Below are 20,466 nucleotides of genomic sequence, written 5' to 3'. Positions count from 1 at the left end.
CTCCTAATAGCCAACCTAGAAGATGCTCACTGATGGCTACAGTTGACACCAAACAGCACTGGAGGCCAGAATAGGAAATCAAAATGGTATTGATATGCAGGTGGGTGCCAGCAGTGCCCGGGGACGTGCCCTGCTCCATGGGGATGAGCTGGGGGCCAGGCTCACCCCCACGGAGAGCCAGCAGAGGGGACGCTGGGGCAGCCCTGGGTCAGAGGACCAGGATGGTGGCAGAAGTCACTGCTGCGGCAGCAGAGCAGCAGACACCCTCCCCTCCGCCAGAGCCGGCTGCCCGTTGCACTATGTTTATTGACCATAAAGCATAGCTGTTGATTTCCGAGGGGCTGGTGCTGAGCTGGAGGCCACGCACAGTCCTTCCTCCTGCGCCGGGGCTGCTGTGTCCCACACCCACAGCGACGCTCGCAGCCCCGCTGGCACCAGAGCACGCCAAGAGCTGCGGGGCAGGGAGCTGCCAGGACTCTGCTTCCTTCTCTCACCCCAAAATTTGGGTCTTTGTGTCCTGCCAGGGCTGCGGCGTCCCCTGGCTCCTGGGGGCAGAGTCCCTCTCCTGCCCTCTGCTACATGCAGCTGGAGTTTGTCCTTCGGGGCCATCCTCGCGTGTCCTCCAGCAGTGTCGGTGCTGGGCCAGCGCTGCCGACACATGGGGAGGTACCCGGAGGGGATGGCACTGTCCTGCTGCCAGGAGGGCACTCACTGGGCCACTGTCACCCGGCGGGGACAGGCAGCCTCTTGTCCCCGCGGTGCTGTCCCAGCAGGCTGGGGGCCGGCGTTGTCCCCCTGTGGCGTGGAGCTGGGCGCAGCCTCATGCCTCCTCGGCGGTGGCGTCGATCCCTGCGTAGGTGAAGTTCTCGAACAGGGCCATGTTCACGTAGGCCTGCATGGGAACCCAAGTCAGGAGCGAGACGTGACAGTGTCCCCGTCCCCGCTTCCTCCTGTACCCGCTGCTCACGGGCATGGGGCTGGAGCCCGCAGAGCTGCAGGGGGGAGATGCTGGGGTGCTCTTGGTGGGGTCGCACGGGGATGGAGGGTGGGTGGCCCCCCCGTGCCCCATGTCCACTCACCTTCCGGGCCTCCAGCATGCGGATGAGCTGCATGGAGATCTGGGCGAAGGGCGGCCGCTCGTAGGGGCGGTCACGCCAGCACTGCCGCATCAGCTCGTACCTGGGGACAGAGCCCGGGCGGTCAGTGTGTGCGGAGCAGAGTGGGTGGAAAAGCTGCTGGGGGAGATGGGGAGGAGCAGGTGGGAGGCTAAAGCAAGGGGAAGGAGGTTTGGGGTGCACAGAGGACCGGCCAGGAGCTGCCAGAAGCCAGTGAGAGCTCCCAGGAGTGGCAGGGGGGATGCGGGGCGCTCTGCCCACTTACACCTCATCGTCACAGTTGCGGGGCTTCTCCATGCGGTAGCCCTGGGGCAGCTTCTCGTAGAGCTCGGCACACGTCATCCCGCAGTACGGAGTCCCCCCTGCAGCCACAGACATGTGAGGCTGTGGTGGGGCATGGGGTGTCCTCATCCCCCTGACCCAGAGCCCCGGGGAGGTCCCATGCGGTGATGTCCACCCAGTCCCTGGGACAGTGCCCAGGCCCCCGGCCACCGTCCCTTTGGGTTGTCCCCTCCAGGGCTGCAGGACGAGGGCTGTGCAGACCTACAGGGACCCGAGCAGGCACGGTGGACAAGGAAGAGCCTTACCCAAGCTGACAATCTCCCAGAGCAGGACACCAAAGGACCACCTGAAACAGCAGGAGGTGAGGCTGGGACAGAGCCGGTGGCAGTGTCCCACTTGCGGGTAGGGGGACATGCAGACAGGGTTCGTGGTGGGACTGGATAGGGCAAAGAGGGCAACCAGGGCTTGGGCAGATCCCACAGCTCCCCAGGGATGTACCCACTGCCCTGGAGGGACAGAGGTGGCCACATCTGTGCCCCGACACCGGTGCCTGTGGACTTACACGTCGCTCTTGGTGGTGTACACGCTGTAGTTCAGGGACTCGATGGCCATCCAGCGAACCGGCAGGCGGCCCTGGGGAAATGGAGGGTGACCGTCAGGGGACATCCCATGGAGGGAGGTGTGGGCAGCTGGCATCCAGCTGGTCCCAGCATGGTGGGACATTCCCGATGCCAGGGGGTCCTGCCCACCGCATCTGTGCAGGCCCCGTGGAGCCCCCTAACCCCTGCCTCACCATCGTCTTCTTCACGTAGACCTCCTCCCCTCTGGAGAGGCCAAAGTCGGCAATCTTGGAGGCCAGGTTTTCCCCCACCAGGATATTCCTGGCTGCCAGGTCCCTGTGGATGAACTGGGAGAGGCCAGCAGTGAGCCATGGCGGCATGGGAGCACACCCCTGCCCTTGCATCCCTGGGACATACCTGCTTCTCGCTCAGGTACTGCATCCCCTTGGCCACATCCGAAGCAAACTGGAGGAGCTGCTGGGAGGTGAGGGTGGACGCGGTGCCGTGCTCCTTGGCAAAGGCCGGGTCGGTCTCCAGGACTCGGCTTTTGCGGAGGAAGTCGAGGAGGTTTCCGTAGGGGGCATACTCGATGGCAATGTACAGGTAACCTGCGGGCAGGGGGAGGCAGGGCTCGTGGGGCTGTCCCCAGGAGCAGGGAACACCCAGCAGGGAGCAGGGGACAGCCCTCACCCTTGTTCTCGCAGGCCCCCAGCAAGTTGATGATGTTGGGGTGATGGCCCAGCTTGCACAGCACCTCCAGCTCCCCGGCAAAGTCCCGGTGGTCGTTCTCTGAGGCAAACTCTGGAAGCAAAGCAGGGATGCACTCCTCGGTCCTACAGGAGGGACCCTTCCTCCGCTCCTCCGTGGGCATCTCCCGCCCCTCCTCAGCCCCGAGTGCTGCTCGAGACCCAGCCGTGTCCCCCCGCGCCCTCTGCCCTGCCCACCCCACTGCAGCACTCACCCTTCAGCATCTTGATGGCTGCGTTCATCTTCAGGCCATCCTTCTTGATCATGGCCCTGATGACCTGCCCAAAGTTCCCCTCCCCGATCATGTCCTCGAACTTGATGTCCTCCCACTCCAGGATGGGGTAGCTGAGGGGCTCAGGCTGCGGCTTGGGGCGGCGCGTCAGGGTCAGGGTCCCCGAGTTGAACTGCAGGATGGTCTCTTCGCCCTGCCAGACGGGAGCGGGTGAGGTTAGGGGCACCGGGCACCCCTCTGCCCCGCGGCGGGGCCGGCAGGGCAGGCGTCGTGGGCAAGGGTGGGCTCCGCACCCTCTCCACGTGGAGGTGAGGCCTGGCTGCGTCCGGACTGGAGGCTACAGAGCGTGACCTGGATCGGGCCGGGACGTGGGGAGCTGGGGACACCGTCCTGGCGGGGCAGGCGGCACTCACCGAGCCAGACTGGTACGTGAAGGTGCGGCGCCGGTGGAAAAAGTTCTTCTTGATGAGGAAGAGCGCCAGGAGGGCAAAGAGGATGGTGAGGCAGGTGACGGACACGGAGCCGACGATGGCCAAGAGCAGCTGCTGGTCTATTCCCGACTGCTCGGTGCTCTGGCTGCCCAGGCTGGGCGGCACGCTCAGCGCTCCTGCCGAGGGGAGGGAGGGAGGATCGTGGGCCACAGCTGAGCCCTGCATCGTGGGGCTGCACAGATGGCTGAGCACCGGGACCTCAGCCCTGTCCCAGCTCCCTGGGAGCCCATGAAGGCACCAGAGCCCACCCCCAGCTCCCAGCAGCACAGGGGGAGGCTGGTACTGCCTGGACCCTGCCAGTAATTCATCAGTTTCTGGACCTCCAACCAGCTCTGGTTCCTCCCTATGTTTCCACAGCCATCAGCCCCTTTTGTGCCAGCTCTGCCCTGCCCCTTGCACACCGTGCCACCCTCTGACCAAGGCAGAGCCACTCAGGAGGAGCAGGAGGTCTGAAGACAGACACAAGTGTTTGGGCTTGGGTTGCTGCTCCAGAGGTTATCACGAGCAGCCCGGCCTCTCTCTGCTGCCCCGGACACTGACACCGAGCTCCAGCAGAGAGCTCCAAGCTCCTGGGGCGAGGTGGGCAGAGGCTGCGGAGGTGACACCTCCTGCCGAGGGGCTGTGGGGACACCCAGGGGACACCCCACTCACCGTCCCCCAGGGTCTTGGCTTTCACAGGCTGGCTCCACTCCCCTGGGACGTGGGAGTTGGCCCGGACACGAAACTGGTAGGTGGTGCTGGCGTTGAGGCCCCCGACGATCTTGGTGGTCTCGGCGCCGTTGTCGGTGTCAATCCACTGGGGCTCGCTGGTGCCCCCCACCTGCTGCAGCTCCACGATGTACTTGGTGATGCCCCCGTTGGGGTACTCGGGGACCTGCCAGGACAGCCTGACGGCCGTGTCGGACACGGACTCTGCTGACAGTGCCCGTGGGGAGGAGGGCCCTGGGAGGAGGAGAGGAGAGCGTCAGTCCCAGCACAGGGCTCCCACTGCTGCAGGGGCTGGGCGCTGGACCTCTTGTCCATCCCTTTGCCATCACGAGCCCCAGCAGGTCTCTGTCCCCTTCCTGATGACCCTGTGTGGGCTGGGAGCTGGCTTTCGAGCCACCTTTCAGCCTCACCTTCTTCCCTGGATCTGCACCTTGGTCAGACCACCTCCCCAGTGTCCTGCCTCCGGCGGTGGCCAGAGGTGGGTGGGGATGGGAGGGCACAACAGCGGGACAGGGCTGCACCCCCTTTTCCCAGCCTCAGGCACCCTCAAGCTAAATGTCTCTGTACCGAACACCTCTTGGGGTATTTTCTTTCTTCAACCCTTCCTCACACATGATGTTTTTTTCTTTCCCACTTCCTCCTCTGTGCCTTGCCCACATCCTAAAGCACACATCCCGCAACTACCCGAGGCTCTCACAAGCACGGAGAAGAGGCAGCACTACATCCCCCGGGCCTGACACGCAAGAAGCCTTCCCAGCAGGTACCAGGCTGTGCTGAACCTCACCGAAGTCACACCTTGTGCGCTCCTTCCCCCTCGTTTACCAGAAGGGATGGCCAGGCTGATGGGATGTGACCACCCAGTGAGATCACCGGGGTGAACGCAAACAAAAGAAAATGTTTTTTTTTTTTTTTACACGGAATATAATTATATTGAGGAACTTGTCACTACGGGGTGTTGTAAGGGCAGCAAGCATAGGCAAGCCCAGCAAGGCTTGGGTGAGGGCATGCAGGACAGATCTGTCTGCAGGCATCACACATTGCTGCACTTCACCTCCCTATTTCCTGCCCCTTTCTCCATGAGGTGCAGGTAGGAGATGGCTCCCCCAAAGCCCCCCATGCTCTGGGGGGAGTGAGCCTGTGCCCGGCCCCGCGCGGTGCCCACCTTTGCTGTTGATCATGACCTTGTAGAGGTCGGAGGGGGGCCCCAGGCTGGTGCAGTGGTACACCAGCACCTCCAGCCCGTACTCCTTGTTGAACTCCAGGTCCGCGATGCGGGCGGAGAGCACGGAGATGGACGTGATGTTTTTCTCCCAGACCAGCCGCCTCGCAGAGTCGAAGAGATGGACGATGAACCCGTGTGCCGGCTCGTGGTTACTTGGCAATTTCCAGTTGACGTGAAGTGTGTTTTTATCCTCGATGGACCAGCCTTCAATCACGGGCTTGACTGTGGGCTCTGTGAACAAAAAGGCAACGAAAAGTGACCAGACGCCAGCCCTGAGGCTTGGCGGACCCCGTGCCATGCAGTGTTGGGTTCGGGGTCAGAGGGATGAGGGCCCACCTAGGCACTCGGTCACCATGACGGCCTCGGGTCCTTTGCTGCCCTCCCCGCCATCCCCCGGCCGGCTCAGCTGCACCTTGACAACATAGGCGGTCACCGGCCTGAGGTTCATCAGGGTGATGTTCTCACTGTTGTCAACTGTTGGCCAAGAGCACATGTCAAAGCCATGACCCCCTCCCACAACCTGCCCCACCACCGGTGTCCTCCTTGGCATCACCACAGAGGGTCCCGGGGGTCGTGCTGAGCAGGATGGAGACCTCTGCCCACCCCAGACCCCTCCACCAGGTCCTACCTGTGAGGACAGGCACATACCCACAATAGAGGACCACACCGAGGTGTCATCCTTGGGCTTGTAGAGCAGCTTGACAGAGACGATGGGTCCATCGCCGGAGAAGCAGTCCACAGGTGACACCACGAGCTGGCGGCTCTGCTTGGCCAGCAGCCGGGGCGGGCTCAGGGGCGCTGGGGGCACTGGGTGTGAAGGAAGGGACAATATGAGTGGTACCAGGAGCAACGAGGAGCAGAGTGTGGGGACATCCACCACCTCTTGGCTCTTCCCAGCTTTGTCAGGAAAGAGAGGACCCCAACAAGTGTCTTATCACCACCCAAACCTGTCTGCTGGCACCGTGACACATGATGGGCGGCATCTAGTCCAGCGGGGGGGTCACACTGCCACACCATGCCCCACCAACTCTCACCTCGGATGTTGACCTTGACTTTCCGGCTGTCCTGGCCCCCGGTGGTGGAGACTCTGCACTCCCAGAGCCCCGCGTCGTCCTTCATCAGGTGCCTCACCTGGAACTCGCAGGTGATCTGCCCCGGCTCGATGATGGCTTTGACCAGCTGTGGGCACAGAGGAGCCATCCATCACTGCCTGCGGCAGCACAGGCCAGTGGGGAGACCGCTGATTTTGGGGGAACCTGCAACATGGGTACAGGACCAGTGCCCAGGGATGGCGGTGGGGCGAGGACATGCGGTGGACATGGGGGGTGTGCGGCACCTTGAGCACGGTGCCGTCAGCCTTGCGCAGCTCCACGCCGTCGCTTGCGGGCAGCGGGTTGCCAGTGGCCACGCAGCTGATGATGGGCTCTGAGCCCAGGTTGAACTCCAGCTCCGAGGCCAGTTTGATGATCTGGGGGAAGCGGTCTGGTGTGGAGAAATCAGCGTTAGGGCTGGTCGTGCTTTGCGCTATGTACAGGAGATGCTCAGACCTTTCCCCAGTCACGTCTGCAGTGGAGCCAGTGCTGGGCTCTGGGCTCCATCCCAGATCCCGCCCCATGCTCCAGGCTCAGCGATGCTCTCAGCACAGCTAGTTCATGAGAGCTGGAGTACACACTACCCTTGCAGAGCAGCACCATGTTTTTTATGGGGCTGGGGGCTACTTCCTCCAGCAAGGTGGGCTGCCCACCCAGCTGCGTAGGCTGGCACCAGCTCCTGCCATGTCCCCAGTGAGGAAGGAGCTGGAGCCCCCCTGCAGGGGACAGAGACCCATCGCAGCCCCGTGCCAGCCTCACCTGACTTCTCGCAGTGCTGCCCGTGCCAGCCCGCGGGGCAGACGCAGCCGCTGAAGCGGTTACAGCTGCCCCCGTTGCGGCAGGCGCATGCCAGGGCGCAGTCAGGGCCGTAGTATCCCGGGGGACAGGCTGTGGGAAGAGAAATCCTCGCTGATATCCCCAGCCACGGTGTGCCAATGGTCCCACATGGGGGCTGGGACCCCCACGCAGGGCCGGGTGGCGGATGCCCACATCTCCGTACCTTGGTTGCAGCGGGAGCCGCTCCACCCCGAGGCGCAGGAGCAGCCGTAGGGGTCCGGCAGGCAGAAGCTCAGCCCCCTGCAGCCCTGGGCTCTCTGGCACGTCTCCTGGCAGTTGCGGCCAAATTGGCCTTCCCGGCAGGCTGGAAAATAAGCAGTGCACAGCGTGGTGCTGGCTTGGGGTCCTGAAGCCCCCCATCACCACCCCAAGCAGGCAAGGAGCCCCCACCCCTAAGCTTGTCCCGATGAGGTGGATGGTCCTGCTCGAGAAGCAGGGGGCTGGGGATGCAGGCACAGTTTCTGGCCATGGTGCCCAGATCTGGGGGTGCAGCAGGGAACCCTCTGGGCACAGCTCATCCCTGCAGAGCAGAGGCAGCCGGGCGCCCTACCTCTCTCACAGCGGGTTCCCGTGAAGCCGGGAGGACAGATGCATTCACCAATGTGGTCGTGGCAGACGCCCCCATTCAGGCAGTCGGGACAGTCCTTCTCGCAGGACGGTCCCCACTTCTTCGCGGCGCACGCTGCAGGGAGAACAGAGGGGCTGTGGGGTGGCACTGGTCTATCAGGGCCACCTGTCCCCGTGGGACAGGAAGGGACAGCAGGGTGCCACCTCCCCAGCCCCGCTCACCTCTCACGATCAGCCTGTAGAAGGCACTCCACAGAGGGCTGTCCCCCATGAACGTGGCGCTGTAGACGCCGTTTTCGCTCACGCTGACGTTGGGGAGGGTCAGGGTGAAGAGGTCGCCCCGCACCTCGCCCCGGTCCGTGGTCTGGTAGTAGGTACCTGCGAGGGGACGGAGGGTGACCCGGGGACACCGCACCCTGGGGTGGGGGAGTGAGCGGGGCTGGGAGCGGGGCAGCAAGGCGCAAGGCACCGTGTGGGAGCAGCCCTGCTGCGGGGCCACTTGCCATTTCTTTTCCACATCACGTCTGTCTCCTTCCTCTTGAGGACCCTGGCAGAGAAGGTGGCCGTCTCGGCGATGTTCACGGACTGTGTGGCCCTCACCGGGAAGAGGTGGGCTGCAGAGAAGGAGGAGCAGGCTGAGGGCAGCACCGGCACCCCATGACCAGCCACCCCAAAACACAGCCCAAGCCCAGCTTTCCATGGGGACATCACCACACACTTCCCCATTCGCCCCTCTGGCAGATGAGCTGCAAGAGGGCTGTCAGCCCAGGGATGGGGTGTCCTGCCCTCCCGTGAGCACGGGATGTTGGTGACAGCAGCCTGGGGAGATGTGACAGCCTGGGACGCCTCGCTTGCTGCCAGGTCAGGGAGGTGCGGAGCCGTGCAGACAGGCAAGGGGCAGCAAGGGGCAGGAGCAGCGGCTGTCCCTGCCTGCAGCAGAGCACTCAGCCACGGCACAGCCACATTTTCCTGATTTCCCAAGTGTCAGGGTATGCAACAGCGATGAACTTCCATAGCTATGCCGTGAGTCAGCCAGAGCGCAGCTTTGAGCCTAAACCAGGCTATAAATATGTTAAGGACTGGGAAGCCAAGCCCTGGGCGTGCCAGGGCAGACACAAAGAAGGGCACACTCAGGTGCCGGCTCCCAGGGCGCCAGATCGCACACCCGGACACCGGCTGTGCTGGGTGGGAGCAGAGCACATCCAGCCCCGCATCCTGCCCCCAGCGCGGGCCAGCGGCACACGCCGCAGACACCCGGGGAAGGGCACAGCAGGTCGAGCATCCCGGTAATTCCCCAGGAGAGCCTCCCCGCCTGCACCACCTGCAGCCCGGCAGCTTCCTGAGTCAGCTCTTATCTCTCTTTTTGTTCTGCCCCACTCAAAATTGGTCTTCCACAGGTTTTGTTCTCGTCAAAGGCATGCAGATTTAGCCCTGGTCCTACCCAAGGCACGAAGTGCAAGGAACCACCTCCTTGTCCCCTCTTCACCTGCCTGTTACCAGTTTTCTCCTGTGCTTGCAGTGGGAGAGATAACATCGGATAACTGACCGCTCTGCGGTGCTCCCAGGCATGCAGGATCTCACACAGCTCTGCACGTCCCCCTGCCCGCCTCTGGACCTTCCTCTGGTCCGATGCCCCAAATGAAAGCCCAGCATCTAGCCCTGCAAATCAGGGTCCCCATGGGCATCTTTGCCTTTGAAAGGGAATTTTCTTACAAGCCCCCACCTAGAGAGCTCGTAACGCAGGGCGGTGGCACACCAGCAGCCTGCTGGCACCAATACAAGCTAAGGAGAGGTCCTGGCAACGCGGCACAGCTCGTTCATGCTATTTATTGCCTGTCTTCTCTTATCAGCCCTGTAATTTTAGACAGATCCTCTGACAAATTTCCTGAACTTCCCTATTGTGTTCACAGACACAAAAATAAAATAAATTAATTTTTCTGCAGCGGCCTCTCTGGGCATCTTTCTGCTCTGGATTTCTAAAAAAATAGTTTATTGTCAGGTTTAAACCCTTCATCAAATTGCTTTTTGGGATCTTTTTGGTCTGTTTTACTGTGCTTTTACAGCAAAACTTTCAAAGTTTCAAATCCTTCCTGTGTTGCCACTTGTGCACAGCCTCTTGGAAGATACCAGCTCTCCTCTGACAGCACTCCCTACCTGCTGCTTATCGATACTGCTTTTGTGCACGCTCAGCCCCCCAGGGAGAGCCAGTGCAATATGCACTTTAGTCTCCAAGGTGGTTTCTTTATACAGCCCTCACTCCCTTGGCAAGATTTACTTTTTTTGTTATTTTTTCCTTTGATCAATCTTCCTCATTTTTTTTCTAAGCTTCTTCTTCTCTAAATTAAACGGAGCAACAGCAGCGTTTTGGTCACCTGTGACTCCTGCAGGGGCTTTGGACCAGACCAGTGGTCCCAGCCACCACCTCGTCCACGCAATATAGGGGTGCAGATCTCACTCCCCCTTAATATACCACGTGCTCACGACCTCCCTGTACACCTCTGTTATCCCTGTGCCTTCCCTCACCACCTCCCAGCACTCTGCCCTCCTCTCTCAGCTCCTCCCCAGCACTCTGTTTGCCCAGACTGTTCGTCTCTGTTCCTGATAAGACTGCTGCCATTTTCAGTGCAAGTCCCTGGTGGAGGACACAGACCAGCCCTTGCTCCTCGGAGGATGCTCGTGCCCCACCAGCACAGTCCTTATCGCAGTCTGTTCCCCAGCTTGAGATACTGGAGCAGCTCAAAACAGTGTGGTGGAGCTGAATTTTAACACGGGCAGGGAAATGTGTTGTTTTAGCCAAATCTTTCTAACAAAGAGCTAGAAAACACCCAGAAGAAAACACCTATGGCAGAAAATTTCATTCCAATAGCTCCATGAAGTCTCAAGAGCCACAAGGAGAGGAGGTCAGCAAGGGCAGTGCCAGAGACTGGGCATCCCTGGGTGTTATGCCCAGCTTGGGGAGGCCCTTTTGGGCTCTCTGGCCCTGCAGAGGAGCAGGGGCAGGAGACAAGCCTCGTGCTGCCTCCTGCACCCTGCCCTCCCCAGCAGCCCGGCTGGGGCAGAGCCAGCCCCACCGGGACCCCTCAGCAGGGCCCTGGGGCTGGCCCTGACACTGGCCCCTCTGCCTGGTTGATGATTGCCAGACCTCCCCACCTCCTCCAGCTTCCCTCCGCTCGGACCTTGCCCGGCTCCTGCGCACTGCTCCCGCCCCAGGCGGCTGCCGCCGGCCACCCTGCCCACACACCGCCTTGGCAGGAGGCCACCAAGTGCCCTTGGGGCCAGGCCACGCTCCTCCAGCTGAAAATCCCTCTGCTCTCATGCCTTCACGGGGTGCAAACGCTACTTCATCACACCAGATGCCATCTCCTGCATGCAGTGGGTTGATCCACAGCACCCTACACACATCAAAATGGCTGCTGCTCATGCCCAGTGCTTGACCAGACAAGACCTCGTGGTGGTGGTGGTCCACCACCTCACCCACGTTCTGCACAAGAACCAGAGCTGCCTGCTGACCCGACAGCTGCCACCCCCAGTGCCAGCAGAGCCCAAACCTAGGCTCACTGACTGGGTCACGCTGCCCTAGCGCCCCATCCGCTCACCGTTGTGGCTGTTGTGCACGTAGACCACCTGGGCCTGCTCTGTCGGGGTGCGCCCCATGCAGTACAGGATCCCCACCAGGTCGGGCATGGAGAAGCCCCTGGCCTGGACGTGGTTGCTGCGGTTGCGGTAGTTTTGGAAGCCCGTCTTGGGGTGCGTCATCACGATCTTGTTCTCCCGCTCGATCTGCAGGTAGCTCACGTCACGCTCGCCCATGACGCAGGAGAGGAAGAAGTCGGAGTGGGACAGGCTCTGCACGTTGGCGATCAGGGTGATGTCCAGGATGGCCCCTGAGGGGGGGAGCACTGGGGCACATCATGGCAGGACCAGGGTTTGAGCCCACCCAGGTCAGTCACAGTAACGGACCCCAATACCCAAATATGACTAATTTTCCCGAACCTTCTTGCCCCCAGCCCAACAGCATGGCACAGTGGGAATTTCCAGTCTCCTTCTGGAGACCCTCATGGGCTCAGGTCCCTGTGTGAGCCAAGCATGCAGCAGAATGGGATCCCCCTCTTGTTCCATGTGCTGCCTGTGCCCCAGCCCCATGCTGGCGTGCAGCGGAGGGCAGCTCAGCCCCGGCACCACCAGCATCCGAGGTCTCCAAGCCACGGATCTCACAGGGCTGTTTCCTCCCTCTGTGCCCCCCTTGAGACCCCACTCCACCAGCACCACTGAGCTGCCACGGCTGCCTTGTCCCACCAAAGCTCCGTGAGCAAGGGGCTGCCCCCCAGGGCAGAGGGAAAGGGGAGATTTACCTGCCAGCCACGGGAAGAGAAGCAGAAGATAAACTCGGAGTTCCATGTCCCAGCGGCGTGTCCTGAATCTGACACAGGTCAGAAAATCCCCACCGTGCCCCAGCCACGGGGGATGGAGCCGGCAGTGGCAGTTGCCCACAGAATCCACATGAGCGGGGGCTCAGGACCCCTGCCCCCTGTCTGTGCCCCCCATCTTGTCCCTGTAGTGCTGGTTGGCGTCTGGGGGAGCCTGGACCCCCTCCTCTGGCTCATAGCCTGGGCATGGTGACAAAGATGCCCTTGTCCTTGCCCGCTCAGCAGCTGCCCGGCTGCTTGGCAAAGGGGCTGCCCGGTGGGGGCTCTCCCCCTGGGGTTAGGGCTGCGTGCTCAAGGTGTCCCCAGCCATGCTGAGACCCAGCCAGGCTAGGTGGTGTCCCAGTCACTTCCTCGCCTGCGATGGTGAGGGTCTTACGCCCAAGCCCGCTCGGGCGGCAGCATCCTCATCCCCTTGGTGTGCCCCCGCGGCTGTGGGAAGGGCTCTGTGGAGCAGGGAAAGGAAGGGGGCCAAGGGGCCGCGGCTGGCGGCGGCGGCGGCGCCAAATCCTGTTTCCCATGCGGCGTTTCCTGCTCTCCACCCATTGTTTGGAGCCGGCCCTGACTCCAGGAGCTGCGGGTGGGAGCTGCCCTGTGCTGGATCTGCCCCATGGTGCTGAGGCTGTGCACAGCACGGGACCCCTTGGCCACCATGAGCCCAGCCGGGCCATCTGGCCCCTTTCTGCCCCCATCCCCAATGCTGGCTGAGAGGTGTCCAAGCACCCCTATGGTAGGGAAGTCCTAATGCTGCTCCTTCCCTTGCCACTCACCCCTTCACTTCTGTGTGCCAGATTTTGGTACTGCGGTGTGTATGAGCAGCCCCACCAGCGTGCCACCATCCCCTGCCCCATTTGAGTCCCTGCAGGGCTGGGTGGCAGCACAGGGGGTATTGCAGAGCTGCTCTGCCTGCAGAGGCCCATATCGGGGTGGAGGACTGGTTTGACAGCAGATGAGCCATGGCCAGCCAGCCCAAGCAGGAGGGCAGCAGCTGCTGGGGGGAGAAAAAAGCCCTCCTCATGGCCATAAACACGTCTGGGAGGAAGCTGGAAGCAGCCGAAAGCCTGGCTTTCCTTGACCGCCTTCCAGCCCGTCTCCCTCTTTCCTGTTTCAGAAACCGCCCGTCCTTGGGCTACACCCAGGGGAAAGCTCTGGGCCCTGACACGGCGGCAGCCGCTCCGTGCTCCTGCCTGGACCTGCAAGGCCATGCTGGCCTCAGGTGGGTGCTGGGCACTGGCTGTTAGCCAGGTAAATTCACGGCATTCCCGAGGAAATTGCCGCAATCTTCACCCACTCAATCACAGGCTGTTTTGCAAGCAGCACACTGAGTTGTTCCCATGTGAAAGCCTAGGCTGCTGGGGCACGAGCCTCGTGTTTTGGTGTGTCCCAAACCCATGCTGTATCCGGCCAAAAATCTAAAGCACACATGGAGAGGAAGGGGAAATCCATTCATCGTTTCCGACTATTTACAGCGTGCTCTGGGGCCATGCGGGGCCCAAGGAGTGCCGAGTGATGGCAGCGGACAGGGACACTGCCGCGCCACCTCTGCGCCCAGCTCCCACCCTCTCCTGCCAGCACAGCCATCGGCCACCCCAGTGGGAGCGATGGAGACACCCCAAAAAATGGGTGCTGGGTGCAGCTGCCTACATTTGCCTGGAAAACAAATTATGTTGCTTCCTCGGTTGGTGGGCTGTGGGTAGGTGAGGGGCTATGTCTTTGGGAGATCCTGGGGCATGTCTCTAATTTAAATTACGAGTGCATGTCCAGAAGCCTGGCTGCCCCACGTGGGCTGGGCAACTGCAGCCGGTTCCTCCTGCAGTGGGTGCTGCCTCTCCACACTCACAGGGATTGCCTTTGCTAGCTTTGCCTGTCAAACCCAAAGCTGATTTGCAAAAACTCTGGGTCAGAGATTCATCCACACACTCAGTACAGCTGCAGGAAGGGGGATAGGCAGATGAAAACAAATAAATGGCTGCTTCCCGTAGTTTACTGGCAGTAGAGGTCAGTCACGCTCAGGACTGTGATTGCCATTGTGCCACCTTGTGCTTATCTGTGTTGGAGACAGGCAGCACGCTCTGCGGTCACAGCAGCGTGGCCGTGCAGGCAGAACAATCATCTATGAAGCACTTTGTGAAATGCTGTCTGACGTGAGGAACCACTGTGATGAAGGGATTATTGACGTGGAACAAGCACACTTTGTGGGGTCACTGCAAACACGGGCCTTGCAGCGCTCTCCTCCGGGGAGCAAAGCACGGTTCCTCTTACTGCAGGAAGGGGATCCTGGGCTTTGCTCTGGTTGTTTGGGGAGTTGGATCCATTTAGCCACCAGCTCTCACACCAGGCGATGAACACATCTTAGGGATCCACCAAGGGATCAAACCCAAACTCATTTGTTCCTTTGCATTTTTTCTGGAGAAGAGGTTTCTATCTGCACAAATCCCCCAGGTCAGAGGCAGAGTAGGAGACCTCTCTGGGAGGTTTCGTGGGGACGTTCAGCAAGGACTCTGCAGCTTCAGACAAGGAACCAGCAAGCCTGGTGCAGCTGTGCCCACCACACTTGCTGTCCTCTAACACAGAGTCATAGGACCACAGGGTGGTTCCACAGCACCTCGGTTTCTATTGGATTCACAGACTCAAACGTTTTTGCTGAATCATAATGGACTAAAAAAATTAGTGACAAAAATACCCCTTTCTGTTATCATTTGCACATTCTAATCCAAGGCACCGCATGCCAGAAACCATAATGCACTGATACGTTTCCTGATAGGAAACGCAAACACCCTGCGAGTCCACCTACAGGCCGCCTCAGCAGCATTTCCTAGCCCTGCCTTTCGGGCGGTTTGCTCTGTTCTCTGCGCACAGCGGGCCCTGGGGATGCCCTGCAAGGCCAGGTTCAAGGCTGCCGCCAGCACTGGGGCTGCTACGTGATGCTGCTGCTGTGTGACGATGCCTCCATGTGATGGTGCCCCTGCGTGACGATGCCACTGGCATCCCCAGCCTGCCCATTGCATCGGCAGAGCAGGAGGAGGCAGGGTGCCCGTCTGTGTTGCAGTTACCCCACACTGATGAGATCAGGGACAGGTGGCTGGGAAACCCTTTCCCCGAGGATCATTTCCCTGTTTTTCGCTGACTCCAGGGCACAGCTGGCGGGCAGCCCCAAGGTCAGCCGTCCTCAAGCCGCTCTCCTGAGCGCGACCCTCCTGAGGTGCCACCTCCATGCCCACCTCCCGCTCTGCCCCAGCCACCCGGCCAGGAGCCTGCCTCTGCCCGGAGCAGCCCCCGGGGCGGCGAGGCGCGGTGGTTAATGTGTAACCCAGCCGCCGCCTTGCCCTGTGCCGCACGGCCGCCGGGCTGGCCCCGGGTGAGCGGCACTGCGGGGCGTCGTGGTGGCCGTGGCCTGGCCGGGGGTGGGCGTCCCCCGTCACCACCGCGCCTCACCGGCACGGTCGGCTCCGCCACCCGCCCTCAAACTTGTTTTTCTGCCCGGCAGCTTCCTGGAGCCAAATGGCTCCTGCCGGCCTGCTCCCTGTCTGCGGCCTGCTCTGTGCCTGGGCGGCCGCGGTGGCGGGACACCCCTGCAGCCTCCACAGCCAGGTAGGGGACGGGGGCTTGGGGGTGGGCTCGGGGTGGCCTTGTCCCTGCTGGTTGCTGGAGCACGCTGGGGCTGGCAGGGACTTGCCCGGGCTGCCGTGTTGTTGGCTCTGGGGGTTGCTCAGCTGCAGCACCGCAGCTGCTCCCGAGCAGCGGCAGGCAGGGACACCTAAGGGGCTCCCAGCCAAAATCTGGTCTGTACAGGGTGTGTGCAACCTCCCGGGAGCCCTTCGGTCCCTGCTGCCGTGTGTGGTGACGCAGGGACTGACTGAGGCTGCAGCATGGCAGATAGGGAGCTCTCGCAGCGGGACCCTTGTCCCCAGCAGCCCCAAGCCTGCACTGTGCGAGCTCAGCACTGTGCCTGTGCGGTGCCACCGCGGCTCGGCCCCGGCACCATCCAGTCCTTGTCAGTCCGGGTTTGTAAGTGCCTGTCTGTGTCTCTGGCAAGCAGGGATGGAAGGGGCTGGCAGGAGATCTGGGAGAATGGGAGGATGGAAGGAGAGGTGGCCATGAGGGAGGTGAAGGAATGGAAATGCCTGCTAGCTGGAGAGCAGCCGGACTGGAAACCTGGCACCAAGGGCTACAGCAAGTGTCCAGCACAGGACACCCGCACGCAGCTCCTATAGTAAATAGCAGCAGTGCCTTGGCAGTGTTACATCTCCGGCAGCTTCCCTCCCAGCCAGCCCTGTCCCAGGTAATGCCCAGGCAGGAGTAACGTGTGCTGGGACTGCTCCCAAAACCAGCTTGAATTTGACCATGTCATTTTTTGGAGGGAAACGGAAATCCATCTGCTTGGGTCAATGGATCTATCCAGCATGGACTGCTGGCCTTCTGGGACAGAGAGCAGCCTCCAGTCTGTTTTATTCTCTAGTACAGATGTAGGCAACCTGCACTAAGCCACTATTTGCTGTGTGGCTACAGGAGCAGGCAGGTGTGGGTGCTGTTTCCCTGCATGGGGCCCGGGGAGCAGCTCCTGGCATGGGCTGCAGAGCCCATGGAGCCTGCTGCAAGGTGACCCCAGGTGGCAACTACCGCAGGAGTGGGGACAGGCTGATTTCTGTTTATCTCCGCTTAGCCTGGCTCACATCAAACTGGCAGCTCATGTATTTTTGCACCCACTTGTGTCTTTGTTTTTCTAAGCTCTGCAAGCGTAGTTAATTAACACATTTGAACTTCTGGGCAGTCTCAGTCCAGAGATCCTCCTCAGTACAGAGAGCCCATCACAGACAGCAGCTCTTTCCCCAGGGATGGGCCAACTGCAATGGGAAGAACCTTCTGTATGCTCCAAGCTCTCTTCCAAGAAATATCACTGGCTTGGACCTCTCCTTCAACAGCTTGGTCATGCCTCGTCATGGGACACTTTTGATGCATTTTCCTTCCCTGCACTCCCTCAACCTCTCTGGCAATGCCCTGCTCACACTGAGCCCCGCTGTCTTCTCCAACCTGGGGGCACTACGGCTGCTGGACGTGAGCAGCTGCAGCATCACCTCTCTACATACAGACACTTTCAAGGGCTTGGAAAGCTTGCACACACTGCTCCTAAGAAACAACAGTCTGCAAGAGCTGGAGATCCCGTTCTTCCTGCCACTGAGAGGTCTTCTCCACCTGGACCTGCGGAGCAACGCGCTGCTGTCCGTGGATGCTTCGATGTTGCAGCTGATGGAGGCTGTCCCTGAGGTCCAGCTGGATGGGAACCCCTGGGTCTGTGACTGTGCTGCTCACCCCTTGCATCAGTGGCTAAGGCGCAGACAAGGTGAGTCAGGGGACAGGTGACAGGAGAGGTTTCAGACAGGAGGAATTGTGTGTGGGGAGTTTGATCATTTTCTCCAGCCTCTCTGCAGGCTCTGAGGCTGCTGCCCAGGGATTTCTCACCTCCCTGCTGAGGGACACAGAACTGAGCTGTGGTGTCAGTTCCTCACTTGCGGCTACAGACAGTATCAAAGATTTTGAGGAATGACAGACAGAAGGAAAATATTCAGTGAGCTGTAATTTATCCAATTTTCTGGGAAATGACCAGCACATACATTTCGGCTCCTAAATCTATATATATGTATCTGCATGAAGGGACCAGATTTTTACAACCTGCTGAGCATTCAGCATCTCCACCTGAGGAGCAGGATCAGGCTTCAACCCCCTGAGTTCAGCTCCCAGGCAAGAACAGCCCTATGTCTGTGGGGTTTCTGTCAGTGTCTGTGAATTTGGCACTGCCCAGTTAAGTAGAGCCTGCTAACCATGGACACACACTTGCGCAGCTCTGCTTGTTGCTGACAGCTCCATGATTAGGGATTTTTAACTCTGGTTGTGCCTTACACCGAGCTGGGGACCATCTAGGCTGGAGGGCAGTGCTGGGACAGCCTCGTGAGGCACCCCATCAAGCCAGGAGCAAGCAGGGAGCACTTTCCCTGAGCAGGAGAGGGAACAGATGAGGACCCTCACGTCTCACCTTGGCCTGTGTGTCTCCCAGCCATGCAGGTCACCTGCGCATCACCCCCAGAGCTGTGGGGACAGGACATCTCAGCTCTGGACTCCCAGGACCTGGGCTGCCAAAAAAAGCAGCGGTTTCCGCGGGATGTCAGCCCGGGGCAGCTGACCACAGCCACCCTCAATGACAGTAAGTTGTGTCAGTAAGAACCAGCTCCCTCCTGCCCACCCCCATGGGTGATGTCCCCATGGTGGAGACCCCCTGCTCTCCCCTGCAGCTCGCGGTGCTGCAGCCTGGCCCACGGTGCCCTGACGTGCCTGTTCTCTGCTGCAGCCACCACCGTGCCTGTGGGGAAGGGAGGAAGGAGCTGGCCATACCTGGTGGGCTTCCTGGTGACCGCCATCAGCATCTCCATCCTGGTGGCGCTGGTGGCCAAGTGCAAGCTCTGCCACAAGAACTTCGTCAGCTACCACCACCGGCCGCTGCCTGAGACCAGCTCGATTGGAGGCAACCCCATGGAGGAGGGCCTGGGCTGGGACAGGGGCTCCTCAGGCTGGGGTGGTGGCGAGAGCCACCCCATGCCCAATGTCACCGGCCTGCAAGCTGAGGATGACGACGGCTTCATCGAGGACAACTACATCCAGCCCAGTGAGCAGCTGCGGGAGGAGGAGGAGGAGGAGAGGCAGTCACACCTCTCCATCTGAGGCTGCTGCCCCTCTCCATCCCCACGCCCCCATCTCCTTCCTGCCTTTTCCACTCACCCTTGGCTTTTGTCCCCATGCGGAGGGGAGCAGGAAGGAAGGAGTGGGGAGAAGGGGTCCCCATGCCCCAGTGTGATGCCAGCAGGGCTGCACCGGTTTGGAGACACCAGACACGCTGCTGCTCTCCCAGCCCTGCTCGGGTGCTGAGGAGGAGCAGGATGGTGCTGACTGCAGCTGGACGAGGAGGATTAAAATGTGATTAAAGTGTGATTCAACCCTGCCTCTGCCTGCGATGGTTTTCTGGGGCTCTCCCTGTGGCTCCATAGCTGACCAGGGGTGTGGGGCTGCCTGGCAGGGTCTCTGGACCCCTCCTGGCATGGGGGATATGTCACGCCAGCACCGCTGGTAGCTTTGCTGGGTCTCTGGCAAAGGAGAGTTACTCACCTGGGCTTTCCTCTCCTGTGGTAGGGACAGTGTGTGTCACTGCTCTCTGCCACAGGTTGAAGCATCATTGTGCGTTCAGCAAACCTTTACCAGCCCACAGGAGAAAAGTTCAGGGCTGTAACAGCTGCTTAATTGTTAATTGTCTGACTAAAGTTGTTAATTATCTGACTAAACTTGTGTAGTTTTAGCAATATCTTTTTATATTCCCTTTCACAGAAGTCCATACCTGGAGTATGGCCGCTTGCCTTGCAGCGCCAGCTGAAGGGCGCCATACCAGCACGCGTCCAGCTGCCAAACCTGCCTTTTTGTCAACAGCCTCCTGCAGCCAACTGGGTGAAACCATGCCAGGAGTTGGCCTATACGTTTGGCTCTGATGGCTGAGTGTTTTGTCAGCCAGCTCACTGCTTAGATTGCAAACACTTCACGTGTTGGCCCTGTGTGTGCCAGCATGGCTCCTGTCCCACTCACGGAGCTGCAGGGGGCAGGCAGTGCTGGGACGCTGGCATGTCCCATGGAGCGGTGCTGCCGGGCCCCCCAGCAGCCATGTCCGCAGCTCCCCGTGCTCTGCCACGTGCAGCATGACTTGCTGCTGTCAGGAAGCTGGGTCTGAGCCTCCCTCTGTGCTGGCATCACGTTCATTCCTCCCGCCGCCATGCGGTGTTCACGCCGATGCTGCCAGCAGCACGTGCGGTTGATCGGCTCGCTGGGTGGTAGAACAGGGAAAGCGAGGCTGAACAGCTAGGGAGAGCTGGAAGGATCCTGTGTCCTCGCTGTGGACGGCAGGAGTGTGCTCTCCTCGTGTGGGAAGGCTGCTCTGGCAGCAGGGGCCGCTTCCAGCACCACGTGAGGCACCGGGGCCGGGTGCCCCAGGAACCAGCTCCTCAGCTGCCTGCCGGCCAGAGCAGTCCCTCTGCCCTCTGCCGCTCCCTCCAGCTGTATTAACGCCCAGACAGCGAGACATTAAGGAACCAGAGTCTTTGGGGTCTACAGGTTAAAGCATGAAAATAATTAGGAAAAATGGGAGACAAAGCGAGG

General features: G+C 60.7%; 2 protein-coding genes across 4 annotated transcripts; one reads left to right on the top strand and one right to left on the bottom strand.

The window, feature by feature from the left end:
- Positions 1 to 93: 93 nt before the first annotated feature.
- TIE1 (tyrosine kinase with immunoglobulin like and EGF like domains 1) lies at positions 94 to 12,736 on the bottom strand. Of its 3 annotated transcripts, none has more exons than XM_082766645.1 (23): positions 12,205 to 12,736; positions 11,449 to 11,751; positions 8,356 to 8,466; positions 8,075 to 8,230; positions 7,836 to 7,967; positions 7,449 to 7,589; positions 7,208 to 7,336; positions 6,694 to 6,839; positions 6,392 to 6,536; positions 6,006 to 6,164; positions 5,694 to 5,831; positions 5,298 to 5,588; positions 4,079 to 4,369; positions 3,230 to 3,543; positions 2,919 to 3,129; positions 2,648 to 2,758; positions 2,375 to 2,565; positions 2,191 to 2,304; positions 1,960 to 2,030; positions 1,703 to 1,743; positions 1,381 to 1,477; positions 1,080 to 1,179; positions 94 to 892 (listed from the first exon to the last, which is right to left on the bottom strand). In XM_082766645.1, the coding sequence occupies exons 1-23, from the start codon at positions 12,248 to 12,250 to the stop codon at positions 821 to 823; spliced, it is 3,510 nt and encodes a 1,169-aa protein (XP_082622771.1). In that variant the 5' UTR covers positions 12,251 to 12,736; the 3' UTR covers positions 94 to 820. The 3 variants fall into 3 exon arrangements, with proteins under 3 accessions (XP_082622771.1, XP_082622773.1, XP_082622772.1); XM_082766647.1 differs by having other exon boundaries at positions 3,350 to 3,543; XM_082766646.1 differs by having other exon boundaries at positions 11,449 to 11,736.
- Positions 12,737 to 15,606: 2,870 nt separating this feature from the next.
- On the top strand, positions 15,607 to 19,267 carry LOC309880970 (leucine-rich repeat-containing protein 19). The gene is made up of 4 exons (XM_082766461.1): positions 15,607 to 15,867; positions 17,110 to 17,617; positions 18,329 to 18,475; positions 18,620 to 19,267. The coding sequence occupies exons 1-4, from the start codon at positions 15,778 to 15,780 to the stop codon at positions 18,988 to 18,990; spliced, it is 1,116 nt and encodes a 371-aa protein (XP_082622587.1). The 5' UTR covers positions 15,607 to 15,777; the 3' UTR covers positions 18,991 to 19,267.
- The last annotated feature ends 1,199 nt before the right edge of the window (positions 19,268 to 20,466 follow it).

Source organism: Aythya marila (assembly GCF_965140915.1).
Source record: "Aythya marila genome assembly, chromosome: 8".
In the NCBI taxonomy this organism is placed as follows: Eukaryota; Metazoa; Chordata; class Aves; order Anseriformes; family Anatidae; genus Aythya; species Aythya marila.
Note: the sequence above shows the minus strand (reverse complement) of the source record. Positions and strands in the feature narration are given on the sequence as shown.

What these genes read in the sequence shown, in the direction of transcription:
- LOC309880970 (XM_082766461.1), top strand. Translation starts at nt 15,778, where the DNA reads ATGGCTCCTGCCGGCCTGCTCCCTGTCTGCGGCCTGCTCTGTGCCTGG. An exon ending in GTGGCTAAGGCGCAGACAAG is followed by an intron (nt 17,618 to 18,328) that starts GTGAGTCAGGGG and finishes TGTGTCTCCCAG; the next exon opens with CCATGCAGGTCACCTGCGCA. An exon ending in CACAGCCACCCTCAATGACA is followed by an intron (nt 18,476 to 18,619) that starts GTAAGTTGTGTC and finishes TCTCTGCTGCAG; the next exon opens with CCACCACCGTGCCTGTGGGG.
- TIE1 (XM_082766645.1), bottom strand. Translation starts at nt 12,250, where the DNA reads ATGGAACTCCGAGTTTATCTTCTGCTTCTCTTCCCGTGGCTGGCAG. An exon ending in AGTACCTGAGCGAGAAGCAG is followed by an intron (nt 2,305 to 2,374) that starts GTATGTCCCAGG and finishes GGCCTCTCCCAG; the next exon opens with TTCATCCACAGGGACCTGGC. An exon ending in TCTACGTGAAGAAGACGATG is followed by an intron (nt 2,031 to 2,190) that starts GTGAGGCAGGGG and finishes CCATTTCCCCAG; the next exon opens with GGCCGCCTGCCGGTTCGCTG.